This window comes from Salarias fasciatus, chromosome 9 (genome assembly GCF_902148845.1).
Source record: "Salarias fasciatus chromosome 9, fSalaFa1.1, whole genome shotgun sequence".
In the NCBI taxonomy this organism is placed as follows: Eukaryota; Metazoa; Chordata; class Actinopteri; order Blenniiformes; family Blenniidae; genus Salarias; species Salarias fasciatus.
Genome location: NC_043753.1, coordinates 10,497,800 through 10,512,677, shown reverse-complemented (window position 1 = coordinate 10,512,677; position 14,878 = coordinate 10,497,800). Strand labels below are relative to the sequence as shown.

The window sequence follows — 14,878 nt, the reverse complement described above, 5'->3', positions numbered from 1 at the left end:
TTTATTGCTACACCACCTGTTGGGTGGACTGAAAACAGAATTGACGTTCACCGCATGAACCGACTTTGCTCTTCGCCAGTCTCTCGATGTTCTCCGTCGGGTCAGAGCCCATCGACAGCAGGCAGACCATCGGCGTCCTGCTGTCACTCTCGGCCAGCATGGCGTCCAAGTCCAAAACCAAGCCTTCGGCATACTGCTGCCCCAGAGACTCTGAGATGTAGCGCCGCGCCTGCTCAGTAGACACAGACACACACGATACGCTTCAGAAAATTTTAGGTCAACGGTTAAGGTGTGACGGCGAGCCCGCCGATTTCAGCAGTAACCACCTCCTTTCTGCTTCAACGCTAACTTTACGACACATGATAGTTGTAGAGCTGCTGTCTCTCCGTCATGTTTTGTACCAACTGTAGCCTCTTAGCTTTTCCCAGAGCTGTTATCTTAAAGTTATTTATTTCACTGAAGTCCTGTTTGGTGTGATCTTCTTAACAGCAACATAAAAACTGTCATGTAATCAGCTTCAGCATTTATCTAAAGTGATTGCGATCATCAAGGTAAATCACTTGTGATTAAAGTCATTTACCTTGATGTCTTGATTACCTCGCTAAATCTAAAGGCTCTGCCTACCTGAGCGATAGTTCGGTCTGGACACCAGCTGCGAATGAGCAGAAGCTTCCGGAAGGTGTCCAGCTTCTCTTCGTACCCATCAGGCAGTGGGGCGTCTTCCGGGGCGGGGTGATCAAACCAGGACCTCCAGGCTCGCTCGTTCTGGTTCACCTGGACATGCGTGAAACGTGAATCGTGCGCCCCCGGAGGCTCTAAGCTCGGCTCACATGCACGTTATTTAACCTGCGTGAGGATCTGAGAGAACGGAGGCAGAGCTGACAGCTGCACCAGGTTCAGCCAGGTCTGATCCAGGATCCAGCGCCGCGGTTTGGACTCCACCGAGTTCAAATCCAGAGAGGCACCGCCTACCGCGAGATAAAGAGAGAGCGATAGAGAGAGAGAGCGAGAGAGCGCACTCCTTAGGTATTCAAGATGATTCAAGATGATGAAGGAAGGAGGAAAAAAAACCAAAGAGGATAAATAAATAAATAGATGAGTAACCTTTGATGAAGGTGAGCACCTCGGAGTGCGAGATGTTCCGGGCCTGCAGGTCGATCTTCAGCCCTAACAGCAGCGTGAACAGCAGCTTGTGCTCCTCGTACAGACCTCGGGCCGTGTAGCAGAACACCTGAGGGAGGAACCAGCAAGACACTCAGAGCTCCAGTTCATCTCTTGAAGGAAGTCAGGTCTTCAGAGCTAAAACTAAAGCAGCACCTGGTAGGTGAGGAAGGCGATGATGTTGCCGATACGTTTGGATGTGAGCTGCGACTTGGCTGAATTCTGCATGGACGAGTCGAAAAGCCCCAGGAACTGTCGCAGCGACGTCTGGTACATGACGTTCACCAGGGACATCTCCACGATCAGGAAGTAGAGGATGCTGCCCCTGGTGGCCACCGGACGGTACTCCTCCCTGGCCTGGTTGATCTTCACCTCTGTCTCAGCGGCGACCGACAGCTTCTCGCTCACCTGGGAGACAAAAACTCAGACTTTTACAACTTTTAGAAAATCAGTACAACAGTCCCAACCAGACAGAGAGCTGTACCTCCTGAGCAGTGGTCTTGGTGATCCTCAGGACCTCGATCAGAGACTGGTCCTCCACCAGGGACCCCTCAGTGCTGGTCAGCCTGAAGAGCAGACTGTCCTCCAGCTCCTGCATCTTCCTCTTGTTGGACGTCACCTCCTCCAGGAGCTTCACTCTCTCTGCCTCCAGCTCCTGGAAGCACCCAAGGTGAGGACCGCATATCAAGATCCAGGATTCAGGAGAGTCCCTCACAGAAACTGAGGTTATGTCACTGGAAATGTTCAGGAAGTGGCGCACACGCCAGTCTCTGACCTGCTTCTCCAGCAGGATGACTCGTCCCAGCAGCTGGTCCTCCAGGCCTCGCTGAGTGACGGTGAAGTCCACCACGGCGGTCCTGGCACTGATCTCGGGGCTGTACGCCGGGTTGGCAAGCTTAGTGGTGATGTAGAGAGTGAAGCCCTTCATCACATCCACCTCTTTATCTCCAACTTTCACCTGCATGAGGAGGAGATGGAGCAGCGGCACTGGATTTTCTCAGGATTCTTTGTTTCTATGTCAAAAGAATAACGTTTTACCTTAAAAGTGGATCCAGACTTGATGTAGTTCTTGTCCAGTATGTTGTCCAGGACGGGGTCCAGCTCCTCCCCTACGTCCTCCAGCAGCAGGGGGCGCCCCAGAGACAGACTGTCCTCCAGGTGGGACCGAAAATACTTATGATTTAAAGATGTCACCTGAGATGCAAAAGAAGATCAGAATCCTGGAATCAAGTGTTTTTGGGCGAGACACTGAAAACCAACGCACTGGATCAGAAAATCCACCGATCATTTAACATCTCCGTCTGATGGGGGGCTGAGGACTCACCTGGAGCTGCTGGTCTCGCTCTCGGTTCTGGATCCAGGTCTTGCCCTGGCCCTGAGGGTCGATGAGCAGCGGGTAGCGAGATGCTTTGGTCACCACGATGCCGTTCTGGATGGACAGATCGTCGCTGGGTAAACCCTGCAGGTTCCACTCACTCACGGTGGCGTTGTCCACCAGCAGGCCGATCACATTCAAATCCTGCGGCGAGAGACGGAGAAGGTTTGGTTCCATTGGATAAATCTGATCCGACACTTTATCGATCCACTGGAAGTCAACCACTACGATCTGAACAGGTCAAAGCGCCGTGACGTCTTACCGGACTGAACGGGATGAGCTTCTCCTCCATCTCTTTCTTCCACAGCCGCAGCAGCAGGCTGCGGTACTCCTGGTTAAAGGGCCCGGCGTAGGACAGGAAGCCCGTGGACAGGAGGACGTCTCCCACCAGGTGTTTGATCTGAGTCTGGAAGCCGGCGCTGCTTTCAGTCCAGCGAACCTGCGGAGAACACAAGACCGTCAGGGAGGCTGCAGATGACTCAATGCAAATTAAAGTCTTGACAGACAAGTGAAAGATTCAATCGGACCTTCTCGCCTCCAAGCCCATCGATCAGAGCCGTGGCGTTGGACATCTTGCGGCGGCAGGCCTGAGCGTCGTCCTCCAGGTCCTGCTTCTCTTTCATGGCAGCGTCGTACAGCGCCTGAAGTTCACGCAAGTAACCGTTCCTCAAAAATGTTCCCAATGTCTCTTTGGTAATCTTTGAGACTGAAGCAGTAAACTAGAACAAATAAAAGCTCTCAAAGACCCACAGCGGATACGCCTGACCCATTCAGGCTCTTTATTGAAAACTTCATATTCTTCTCCTGGTTCAAAGTCGGTGCTAACTTCTCCTGACTCAGCTGACTGAAAGTAAAGGTGGGACGGGGTGACGACGGTGCACTCTGGAGTCAGAGTCTCTGTTCACCTGCACGGCGTCCAGCTCCTGCTGTTTGGCGTCCAGCTGTTCCTGAGCTTTAGCGAGTTCAGCCTGAGCGACGACCAGACGGGCTTCCTGCAGAGCCAGGTTAGCCTACACACACACACACACACACACGCACGTGCACACACACTGAACAATCCCCAGTCTTCTTGACTCCACAGAATTTGCTTTAACACCCACAATAACCTCAACAACTCAAAATCCAGTGCATTACTGAACACTACGTACCTTCAGAGGCAGCACCTCCTTATTGATGGCGTAGAAGTCGACCATGGCCTGAGTCCAGGAGCAGAGGCCTGCCACGTTACCGCAGATCCTCTTAGCCGACTCCATGTTGTAGTCGTCCATGTCCAGGTACGGAGCGAGCAGCTCCACCACCTCCCCAGTGATGGAGTCCTGCAGCCCAAACAGACCAGATCAGATCACCTACAGGTTTATAACAACCTGAACAGAATGTTGCTGCCAAAACCAAACAATCAGTCAATGACTGGGGAGAAAGAAGACATGTAAATTACATGAAATTCATCCCTCTCCGTGCTCCCTCCTCTGCCCACGGTACTCCATCCAATGACATTTTCTTTAGTAGCTGTTATTATTTCCCTAAACTTCTGTTTGCTCAAAGAAGAGCCTCAAAAACATTGAATTAACTCAGTCCTAGTGACTGCAACATGTCGTCGCAGTAGCTTTGATTAGCCTTGGCATTAAATAAAGGCTAACGTCTATTTCTAAGAGCTGTTAATTCATAAATCTGCTTGTTTCACAAAGTCCGAACATCCAGATTACAGAGCATCGTCCTCCCGCTGATGCAGCTTCAGCTGTTGCAGTAATGGGGGTTTTGCAGCTCCAACTTTAACTTTACTGAGACATGAAACCCAGAAACCTTTTGAAACTTGGCTCCTATGGACTCGTGTCCTTTTGGCTGCTGTAGTTTTGAAGCTGTGATCTCAGACGAGCTGTATGGACCTGGTCTGACTCTGCTCTAATCTGTCACGCCGAGACCTTTTGGCTATGATTTTAGGAGGCTGCAGGAGACAGAGCGATGTGTTGAACACCGAGATATTTATGAGACATCTTATCGACGCCACATTTAAAAAGCCGGACTCTCCAGTGAGAGGCGGAGATCTGCTGACGCGCTCTCGGGGGGGTTCAGGGTTTTTTCCAGGCGAGCAGATCCAGCTCCTCTAATCCACAGCTTAGCAGGTATGTGACACACATGCAGACAGCGGCGAGCGAGCAGGTGACGGCTGCTCGGGGAAAAGATGAGAAGGGAGTTTCCCTCCCTCCACACACAGAGGTGTGTTTTTGTACTGCTGAATTTGAGACCTCGACTGTGAGCACATTATGTCCAGTAATCAAAAAACAGAGGTTCATCAAAACTGGTGCTTTAAATCTCCTACTCAATTAAAGATTAGGTTTTGTTTTGTCGCTCATTTGCCAAATCATCTTGACACACAATCAATAGAGGCAAATTTTTAACCATTACGCAGATTAACTTCTGAACTGTGGACATATACTGGAGCTTTAGCACTTTCTGTAAAGCTACTATGCACTGCTTTACAAAGATTTTGACACATGTTTTTAGTGATCTTTCATACAAAATATTTTGCAATAAAAACACGTCATGCTGTCACATTGTCCGTCTGTAGCGGGACATAAAGAGAGCTGAAGATGATGTGATCGTCACCTTGCTGAAGTTGAGCAGCATGTTCAGGAAGGAAGAGTTCTGCATCAGCTTCATGGCTTCTCCCCACGAAGGCCGTGGGCAAGGTCGTTCAGGGTCGGCCGTCATCGGGTCGACCTGAGAGAAGCAAAAAAAAAAAAAAAAAAAAAAAAAACCAAAGGAAAAAGAAAGAGCAGATGAAATCCCATATACACAATACATTTTGGTAAGAAGACTCAAAGTCAGAGATGTCCTGAAGTGACGATAAAGAGGTGATCACAGTTGTATGTGCAATTTGCTTCAAGGTTGCGTAATGCTATCTTTGTGTGTCAGGTGGCAGTAGTGAGTCAGTCTGTCTTTAATTAATTTCCATTTGCAGGACAGGTTAGTTTCGATTCACATGACTGGACACAGTGAGGCGAGCCGGTCAGCATGCTCACTTTAGTAGCCACACACCCCAACGCATCAATTTATCTTAAATATATTTCTTAATTATGAACATTTGCACTTCTATCCTGTCACATTATAGCTATTCTCATCTGATCAAATCTCATTCAATATCATCTAATTTTCTCTTCTGTCATCCTTTATCCCACTTCATCTCTTTTCTGTTATTCTAGTCTCCAGTTTGCCATATCTCATCTGATCTGATCATTTATCATCTCATCTAGTATCATCCTGCATTATCTGGTTCCATCTAATCCAATGTCATCCTGTCATCTTGTAGTGTCTTCAATTCAATTCAGTTCATTCTATGTCATCTGTTCATATACCATTTCATCTTGTGTCATCCTACCTGATCTATTTCTGTCTCATCTCCTCTGATAACATCTTATCTCAGCTCATTCTGTCTCATCTTTGGTCATTCAGTCACATTCTGTTTAATCTCCCGTCACCCGAAATCATCCCTTCTCTTAGTATTTCATCTCATCTCATCCTTTCTAGTCTCACTTTATGTCATCTGAGCTCATTCTATCTAATATATGGTAAGTTAACTGTTTACCTGATCTGATCTCAGCCCTGATATACAGTATTCTATCATCTCATTTTGGATTTTTAACTCATCTCAAGTGATTGTACCCATTTATTCCTCAGTCTCCGTAACATCTAATCTCATCTTATCTTCATAACAATTGTTGTTTGCCTGAAATTGTGTTCAACTCCATCAAACACATCATATTTCAAAGCTTTGTGTGGCAGCAACCCTTTCAATGTGTAGATCTAACTTAAACTGCCGACCTTCCTCTGGAAGAGCAGCAGCACGGCGTCCATGATCCTCATGATGAGATGTGGAGGCTTCTGCAGCTTCCTCACAGTGGCGATGTCGGCCGGTTTAATGGTCTACAGTCACAGGAAAGACAACGATAAGACAAACACACAGCAGTGTGTTATTTACAGTACTTAAGACAGGCAATCTCTAAATAAAAACAATTCAAATGATTACAATCACATGGAAAAGTTACATTTACAGATCCCAAAACCAAAACAATTGGATTTTAACTTCATGGTGGATTTTTCTCGAATACTTTATTCCATCCACATGCAGCAGGATCTCTGAGTGTGAGGAAGATAAACGCCCTGCTGACTTCCTGAATTAAAGTCACAGCACGCCCCCTGCTGGTGGCAGCAGCCTTCAGTTTGTTATTTAGATGATGGATTTGTGTGTCTCACCTGCAGCGCGGCCTCGGCTGCCTCCAGCGCTGGCTTCGCAGCTTCCAGTTTGGACTCTGCCACCGTTTTATCGGCCTCTATCTCGTCCACGATGAGCTGAGCTTTATCCTTCACTTTCTGCACCTGCTGCTTCACCTGAAACAGACAGAGACCGTTAAAATGGTTAATTTCTGTTCTTTGGCTTTCAGCTTTCTGTAATAAATAAAAAAAACACTGCTGACACGGAACTTCAGAATCAGAGACACTATTTCCTATAAAAGCTGCAGCATATCTGGTCTGAACACACTATACAAACGATATGTCACACTTCTTCTCTATTACTTCTTTGTATTATGAGTTTAAACATACATTAGATTAAGAAAAAGACAGTCCCTCCATGTCTCTTTCTGACCTTCTCCGCAGCCTGAGCTTTGACGGTGACCTCCTGCAGGACTTCGTTCGCCTTCTGGGAGGCGACGGCGAGTTCCTTCTCCTTCACCACCAGCTCCTCCGACAGCTGAGAAACGGACTGTTCCGCCTCCATCAGCTTACACAGACCTGAGCAAGAGGACTGACAATGAATCTGAGCAATCAACAACTACACACACACAAATAGACCAAAAAGATGGACTTGGCCTCTCGTTTCATCATCAACTTCAGAATCTCTCCTGTGTGTCGTCCTTTACTGTAAAGACTCATCAAGTCAGACGTCTGTTCGGCCTCCTTCACTTCTGACCTGTCTTCATGCGTTCGGCCAGCGTGCCCACGTGTGCGATCTTCTCGCTGTAGATGATCTTGTAGCCGTCGATGAAGGACAGGTAGGATTTGGGCGTCACGAACGTCTGACGGCGGAAACGCTCGAAATACTCGGCGCACTTCTCCGCCACCAGATCCTGACGGAACAACGGTCACGCGATCAGAGGAGGCCTGGTAGTGATGGAAACACACGCCGAATCGCTGCGTTAGCGCTACCTGGAAGGTTCCCATGGTAACCACCACGCTCTGCTTGACGTCCTCGGAGCAGCGGAGGTCCTGGTACTGGGACAGGAAGTGGTGTGACACGGCGATGAGGGCGTCCCGAGGCCAGCGCTGGAACCAGTCCACGGTGCAGCCCGAGATCAGGCCGGGGAACTGCTCGGGTCAAAGGTCAGAAGGTCACAGACGTTTCTCTGGTTGTATCTGATCGCTGCATTCGATCGCGCGGCCTCACCTTCAGGGCCCGAGTCCGAAACTTCTCCCCGACAGGGGAGAAGCAGAGCACCACGTGGAGGTTGCTCCGCACCCTGGACAGGAAGAAGTCGTACAGGTTCTCGGGGGTCGGGGGTCGGCGGGGGTGCTGACGCTTCATGACGGGGATCAGTTCCTGGGTGATGTCGTCCAGTTCGTCACGAGCGAACAGGTTGGAAACTTCGCCGCTCGCCAGGACGTTGTTCATGTATTCTGCAGGACAGGAGACGGATCAGGACCGGGGAACCAGAAACTGGAGGCATGGAGGTTTTCTGTTTGACTCTCATGGCTCGAAAGCGGCTCGCGCTACCAAGGAAAGCTTCTTCTTTGATGTCATTGTCGGTGAAGAGGAAGGTGACTCCTTTCCCCTGCTGACCGGCGATACGATACAACGTCTTCAGATCCTCCAGAAGGTTACTGCTGCTGTACGACCTGCAGGGCAAAAAAATGAGAAAAAACAGCTTCGGGTTAGTTTCTGAGTTTATAATGAGCTTATAGTTTCATTTTAAACTGGTTTCAGGCTTCTGCTGGTTTTATAGTGTAAATCATAAATCATATGTGGGATAATGAGGTGAGATCATCGTACAGCCCATCGGTGACACTAATTAGGATGAGACTTTAATTGTCGACCACATTTCACTTAATTTAGGACGGGTTTTAGGCTAGTTTTTAATTAATTTTAAATTAGCTTTCCATTTAATTTTCAAACCAGTTTCAAACTCATTCTGCTTGATTTTAAACTAGTTAAACTAGCTTTGGGCATAGTTTAAGTTTAAGTTTAAGTTACTGGCCAGCTTTTAGCCTGATTTTAAACTAGTTTGGGCTGATTTTAGTTCAGTTTATATACAGTAGAAAAAAATGATGAAGGTTGGAAGAGAATATTTTAAAGCACCCCTCAGTAGATGCCCCTTGTGTGTGCGCAGTGCGGACCTGGTCAGCGTGATCTGGAACGTTTGGTATCCGGCGATAAATGAGGCCAGCCTGGTCAGACTCTGCTTGCCCGACCCGCCGACCCCGACCAGCAGGGCGTTCCCCTGCGGAGTCCTCAGGATCCGCGAGATCCGCATCAGGTGCGTCATGGCGTCCTGTCAAAGGAGCAACAACAGAGCAGCAGCCAGGAGAGACGGATATTACAGCTGTTGTGCTCGGCCTGTTATCAATGATTTCTATTCTGTATTAGAATTCTCAATATTGAAGCAAAGAACAAGCAAAACATACAGTATATCAAACCAGGAATGAGGCTGGTGTCAAATTCCAAGGTTCCATACAAATTCATCATGTAGCATTTTGTCACTGGACACCTGAGCTCGATTAATCTGAGAAAAGTGTGTGGATGCTTCACACATGACAGATGTCAGCGTTACCTTGAAGAAGACCAGGTCCATGGCTCCACCCCTCATGGCCTCGTTGTACTGCTGCTGGAAAACCGACAGTCGCTCCGCCAGAGCGTCCAGCGACGGGATCGGCTCGTACACCTGTCAGTCAAGTGAACACTTTACACACACGAGAGATTTTCATCCAAATATCAACATTCTGACTGACGAATGCTGAGCGGGAGATTTTCAAATCGAAACATTAATGAAACACAGTTCGCTGTGTTGGGCCCGTTTCTGTGACCTTCGGAGCCTCCAGCTCAGCGTCCTCCGGCTCGTCACCCGTCGCCTCCGGAGCGTCTCGCAGGAAGTCCACGAAGCAGCTGTCCCACTGAGCGTGCTCAGTCAGAGTTTTCCCATGATCCTCCACTACGATCTGAAAGAAGGGTAAGGTTCATCGACTGGAAACCATTACAGGTCTGGGTCACACTAATTTCTTATTTCACAATATCTTTCATGTATTTTAGATCATTGTGAAAAAACAAACTTCAGATATTTCCATATTTGTGACTCAGCATTAATGTTGATTAATTCAGAAGGCAGAGAAGCACCTTCTCCATGATGCTGCCGAACGTTTGCCTGTCGCTGCCGTCGATAAACCGGTCGGCGATCACTCTGCAACACTCGTGATGGAAGAGAGCGGAGAGGAGCTCGGGGCTCTGGCACACCTCAGACTTCACCGTCAGGATTCCCTGAAACACACAACACACAACACACAACCCCAGCAGCTGTGAGGAAAACAAACACACAGTGACTTACAGCAGGGACTGTGGACCTTTTCTCAGATCTAACTTTAACAGCCTCACAGCAGACGAGAGGACATTTGAAGGACATTCATTATCTGGATTTCATTGCGTTCAGATCATTTTCTATTAATTATGATTTTCTGTTTTGTGATTTTGAATGTGGATAATTTACATTTACTGACAATAACCTATATTCACATCTATTATAGCCACAAACTGATAACTATGGTGAAAAACAGCATTCTGATGAAAACAAACAAAGGGAAACACCTTTAAGTCCTTTAAGCACATTTTTTTACCTGCCAGATTCTGCTGAGGTCCCTCAGGTTGAAGATGTAGTGAAACTTCGCAGGTGACGGTAACATCTGAGGAGAAACGTGGAAGAAAACAATTCAAGCAGCACACACACATACAGTGATGTGAGTAACAAAGGTAATCGGCTGCATTTCATTGATCTTTACTGGGATTTTACCTTGGCCTTCACAGCCTGCCACACCCTCCTGGTGGTCGGCACGAGGGCGGCGGCGAGGTGGACCACGTCGGGGGGGAAGCCTCTCTCCGGGCAGAAGTAGCCCTGAGCCACGGTGCCGAAGATCTTATCGATGGAGGAGTTGGAGGGCAGCGTGCAGTTAAAGATGGAGAACTGCCTCTTGAGACGCTGTGGGATGTCGTTCCGACCGCCGCCGGGGTGGATCATGGCCGCCACCAGCTGGTTAAGGGCGTTGATCAAAGCGGAATTAATTCACAGATATACATAGGAGGACACTGTCATGGTTATCAGCACGAGACAAATAAATAGTGTCACCTGAACGTCCACGACGGAGATGAACTCTCCTGGTCGATCCAGACTGTAGAAACCTCCCTGCTCCATCAGCTGACGCACAATCTCATTGGTTATCTGAGTGGATGAAGGGGCGGGGACAGGAGGACACAGTTAATCTCACTGGTGGAATGGACGTAAGGATCGATCTTATGAGGAAATCTTAAGAAAAAGACTTTGGTTTTTTTACATTTCTTGCAACATGAAATAAAATTTCTTCTTAGTATGAGAGCCGATGAAAGAGCGACCGGAGCACACCTGGTCCCCCCACTCATTGATGACGGGCATGTTGATGTCGTCCACGAACACGGTCATCCTGCGTCCGGCCGGCGGCCCGTAGGTGTTGCCCATCCGCTTGTCGATGTAGCTCTCGATGGTCCTCTGGAACATGCCGGGCAGCGTGGCCGAGGAGAAGTTCACCGTCTTGCTGAGGTGGAGCTCTGGGTCCAGCTTCCCGGTGTAGCCCTGCAGAAACGCGCACGCACTCGAAAAAACTTGTGTGCCTTTTAAACATGAACCACCGCCTTTCTGACTGCTCTGGTCCCCTCGGTTGACCTCACGCTGCTGGCCTCACTTTGATCATGACGGTCTTGGCGGTTCCCTGCTCTCCGATCAGCAGCACTGCCTTCCTCTGCTTCACGATGGTCTGCATCAGGAAGTCCGTCCGCACGTTGTCCACGTTGGGGACCAGGATGGACGAGTAGTCGGGGATCTGGTCTTTGGGGTAGACGTACTCTGGGACCTGAAACAGGGCAACGGGGAGCATCACGAGTTGGTTCTCACAGATGTGAGACCAGGGGGACGAGTTTGGGCGTTACAGACCTTTTTGGACCAGTGCTCCCACTCGCCCTGCTCACTGACGGTGAACTCAAAGATGGTCTGGTCGTCCTGAGTATGCGGCAGGTCCAGAGACGAACTGTGGGCCTTCAAGAGAAGAACAATGTAAACATAAGAGAAGGAAGAAAAAGCAAGAGTGAGACCCTTACCTTCAGGAAGGCCTCCATCTTCGCTCTGTCGTCCAGCTCCAGCAGGGCGCCCAGCGACCACATGACGGCAAACACAAACAGTCGACCCACGTCGCCATGGCAACCCTGCTTCTCCTCCGCCGCCGGCAGCAAACCCTAAGAACATGGAGACGAGCTGTAGGCGAGGCTTAAAATATAGACTGGACGTTCGGTTCTTGTGTTTTTTTCTGGTGATTTACGGAGGATGACACCACGAGTGACATCGTCTGAAAACACGAAGATTCACACGAGAGTTTTGCACGCTTTAGACGATTGGTTAATTTGAAATTACATTTGTCTGTTGAGGAAGTTGATAAATGATATATCTCCTAATAGAAGTCATGGGGGGCCAGCTGTAAATTGGTAGAGTGTCATTTTGACAGTATTTCAATCTTTGCGCTCACTAAATGTGATCATGTTGAGAAAAATGACCTAAAGACCACTTTGCAGACGGTCACATTAATATGGACAATTCAAGAGTTTGCAGTAGTTTATTTATTTACTGTGTTTAAATTGTTTGTGCTTCTTACCTGCAGCAGGTCGATAGTCTGTCTGATGTACATACACTCCAGCACCTGCATCTTCGGAGAGACAGCGGTGGAGACAAAGTCCAGCAAATCCTGCAAAGCATGAAAATTAAAATGCATCATTACATCTGCATTCTGTCTGCTTGTTTGTTTTATCACAAAATCTTAAAGCAGAGGAAAAAAGCTATAAACATACTTTAGGTGAGCTGAATAGTGACGAGATCTTTAGTGCAGTAATGACTAATTGTTAGCTCTGCTTCAGGTCTCAACCACATCCCATCTGCTTATGACTGTTGATTGCACCAGTGAATCAAAAGAATTAATCTAAATGGCATTAAATATTAAATATCAAAGGCCACAAACCATCCCTGAATAATGGTAAAAGCAGGTTGCAGAACAAGAGAAACAATCACACTCACATCTGTATTAAAGATGTGATCAACTAAACATTTGTGCAGAACAAACAGTGTAAACAGGGTCTAAATCACACAGAAGATTGAATACGCCTGTTAGTTGTTATTCTGAGTCAGTACACAAACTGAAATCATAATCCATTTGTGTGAGCGGGCGATTGGATTTTAGTAAATCAGGTCCCTGAAGTCACTATTCGACCTGGTAGCAGCAGTCGAAGCAGCGCCTGAGGGCGTGGGCCTGCTGCTCGGGGAGTGTCTGGAGCCAGGCCTGCAGGACGGGGCTCCAGCTGAGCACCGAGGAGCTCATGAACACCATCCCGTTCCTGGACACCGTGGCCGGGGAGGCGTTGTCGATGTTGTGAGGCTCAAAGACAATCTGAGGGGCAGAATGAAGAATTCTTCAGTTTAAATCGTCTCTGTCCTCTGGTTATTATTACTTTATTTTAAAAAAAAAGTGTCTGACACCATCTAACTCACGGCACTGATCATTTGTAATTCGAAAAGCTGCTAATTTTACTGTTATATCATCAGTCTGAGGGAAAAAAGCCAGACCCCCTAATCGTCAGTTCAATACCGCCTCCGTTTAGGAGCTTTACCACATTTCTTGTGGTATTGACAACACCTTGCAGCAGGGCGCCATGGGGATCCGATCTCCATTCGCCAGAGTCAGAGTCTTATTGTCGTCTAAAACAGAGTTCAGGTTCTCGATCCAGATGGCGTCGACTGGGCCGTCCAGCACGATCCAGATGAATTCCCCCTGACATGTAGATACAAAAACATAGTAAAACGTGTGGACTGAGTGCAAAGTCAGGCCCCAAGGATGAATCTGTAAAGAGGTCGTTTTTAAATAAAAGTAAGTGATGCTTTGCATTTGTGCTGGAAGAGCTAAAATAAGCAAAACTGCAGAAAAATCTAAGCACATCCGTTCACCTTCTTGGCCTTGAGCGTTTTCCTCCACAGCGTGGAGAAGACGCCGTCCGTCCAGTCGTTGGTGGTGACGTCCAGCGTGCCGAACATCTGCGAGGCCGTGATGGCTTTGGGGTTCATCCTCATCTCCCGGTGGGGCGAGCCGCACTCCGTCATGGCCTTCATCAGCGTGTGGATGCAGGCCGTCTTCCCGGCGCCGCTGGGGCCCAACGTCATCATGCCTGCAAGAGCAGAGGGCGTTGTTATCATGATTAAGCTGAAGCAGAACAGCAGCATTTTAGACTGAAGGATGACTAAAAGCAGTTTGAAGTTGCTGCTTATAAAGATCCACTAATTTAAATTTTTCCATTAAGAGATTAAAGACAGACTGTTCCCGACCATGTCGGACTCTCTGTGTCTCGTAGAGTTGAACCAGTTTGAGGATCCAGGGCGGGTGAGGAATGAGGCCGGCTTGCTGAGCCTGACTGGAGATGGACGCCTCCAAGTCTGGATACCCGGCTTTATCCAGAACTACAAAGATCGAAGAGACAATTTAGGACATCATTCCTGATCATTTGCGAAACTGTTGTGAGAGAGAAACGTACCGATGCCTGGAAACAGATCGTTGATGAGACTCATGAAGAGAGGCTCGTCCTCGTCCACCTGCACAAAGAAACAGAAGCAACATGCATTCTGCACTGTGGTGACTCAAAGATCTGTATTTATCACAAGTTCTTCTTTAGAAGATAATGGAGCAGTTTGCTGCAAATAAAAAAGCAACTAGTTACTGGATGAGGGGACTTGTGTTTCTAACAATCAGGGGGACTGACACAGTTTGGGATTAAAAAGGTACTTTTTTTTCCTGTCAGAGAACTACCAGACGCACCAGTTTGGAGAGGTTCATGTCCCTCAGGACTCTCATCACCACCGTCTTCTCCGGTTCAGACGGGTTCGATCTCTTCACAGCTCCCAGCGTCCTCAAGACGGACAAAATGTTCCTCAAACCAAAATCATAATGGACCTGAAGTAAAGACATTATGGAGAGGAATATTAATTAGAAAAAGGCACATTCAGGACTTTGATATAGACACACACA

At 48.0% G+C, this 14,878-nt stretch overlaps 1 protein-coding gene across 1 annotated transcript in view; it reads right to left on the bottom strand.

The window, feature by feature from the left end:
• Window positions 1–14,878, bottom strand: part of dnah5l (dynein, axonemal, heavy chain 5 like) — a 34,818-nt gene that overhangs the window by 3,442 nt on the left and 16,498 nt on the right. Inside the window, exons 49-87 of the mRNA XM_030100063.1 lie at window positions 14,669–14,803; window positions 14,388–14,445; window positions 14,182–14,313; window positions 13,807–14,024; window positions 13,499–13,633; window positions 13,076–13,252; window positions 12,467–12,556; window positions 11,919–12,053; window positions 11,755–11,856; window positions 11,507–11,674; window positions 11,191–11,397; window positions 10,918–11,010; window positions 10,585–10,821; window positions 10,412–10,477; window positions 9,918–10,058; window positions 9,611–9,742; window positions 9,358–9,468; window positions 8,924–9,078; window positions 8,304–8,425; window positions 7,977–8,206; window positions 7,739–7,897; window positions 7,503–7,659; window positions 7,179–7,324; window positions 6,788–6,922; window positions 6,356–6,457; window positions 5,141–5,254; window positions 3,685–3,852; window positions 3,442–3,546; window positions 3,064–3,177; window positions 2,799–2,975; window positions 2,486–2,680; window positions 2,200–2,355; window positions 1,937–2,119; window positions 1,646–1,816; window positions 1,318–1,569; window positions 1,105–1,231; window positions 847–968; window positions 625–774; window positions 65–229 (exon numbers count right to left, since the gene is read on the bottom strand). Of these exons, the coding sequence (XP_029955923.1) occupies window positions 65–229; window positions 625–774; window positions 847–968; window positions 1,105–1,231; window positions 1,318–1,569; window positions 1,646–1,816; window positions 1,937–2,119; window positions 2,200–2,355; window positions 2,486–2,680; window positions 2,799–2,975; window positions 3,064–3,177; window positions 3,442–3,546; window positions 3,685–3,852; window positions 5,141–5,254; window positions 6,356–6,457; window positions 6,788–6,922; window positions 7,179–7,324; window positions 7,503–7,659; window positions 7,739–7,897; window positions 7,977–8,206; window positions 8,304–8,425; window positions 8,924–9,078; window positions 9,358–9,468; window positions 9,611–9,742; window positions 9,918–10,058; window positions 10,412–10,477; window positions 10,585–10,821; window positions 10,918–11,010; window positions 11,191–11,397; window positions 11,507–11,674; window positions 11,755–11,856; window positions 11,919–12,053; window positions 12,467–12,556; window positions 13,076–13,252; window positions 13,499–13,633; window positions 13,807–14,024; window positions 14,182–14,313; window positions 14,388–14,445; window positions 14,669–14,803 (5,742 nt within the window). The remainder of the gene's footprint in view (window positions 1–64; window positions 230–624; window positions 775–846; window positions 969–1,104; window positions 1,232–1,317; window positions 1,570–1,645; window positions 1,817–1,936; window positions 2,120–2,199; window positions 2,356–2,485; window positions 2,681–2,798; window positions 2,976–3,063; window positions 3,178–3,441; window positions 3,547–3,684; window positions 3,853–5,140; window positions 5,255–6,355; window positions 6,458–6,787; window positions 6,923–7,178; window positions 7,325–7,502; window positions 7,660–7,738; window positions 7,898–7,976; window positions 8,207–8,303; window positions 8,426–8,923; window positions 9,079–9,357; window positions 9,469–9,610; window positions 9,743–9,917; window positions 10,059–10,411; window positions 10,478–10,584; window positions 10,822–10,917; window positions 11,011–11,190; window positions 11,398–11,506; window positions 11,675–11,754; window positions 11,857–11,918; window positions 12,054–12,466; window positions 12,557–13,075; window positions 13,253–13,498; window positions 13,634–13,806; window positions 14,025–14,181; window positions 14,314–14,387; window positions 14,446–14,668; window positions 14,804–14,878) is intronic.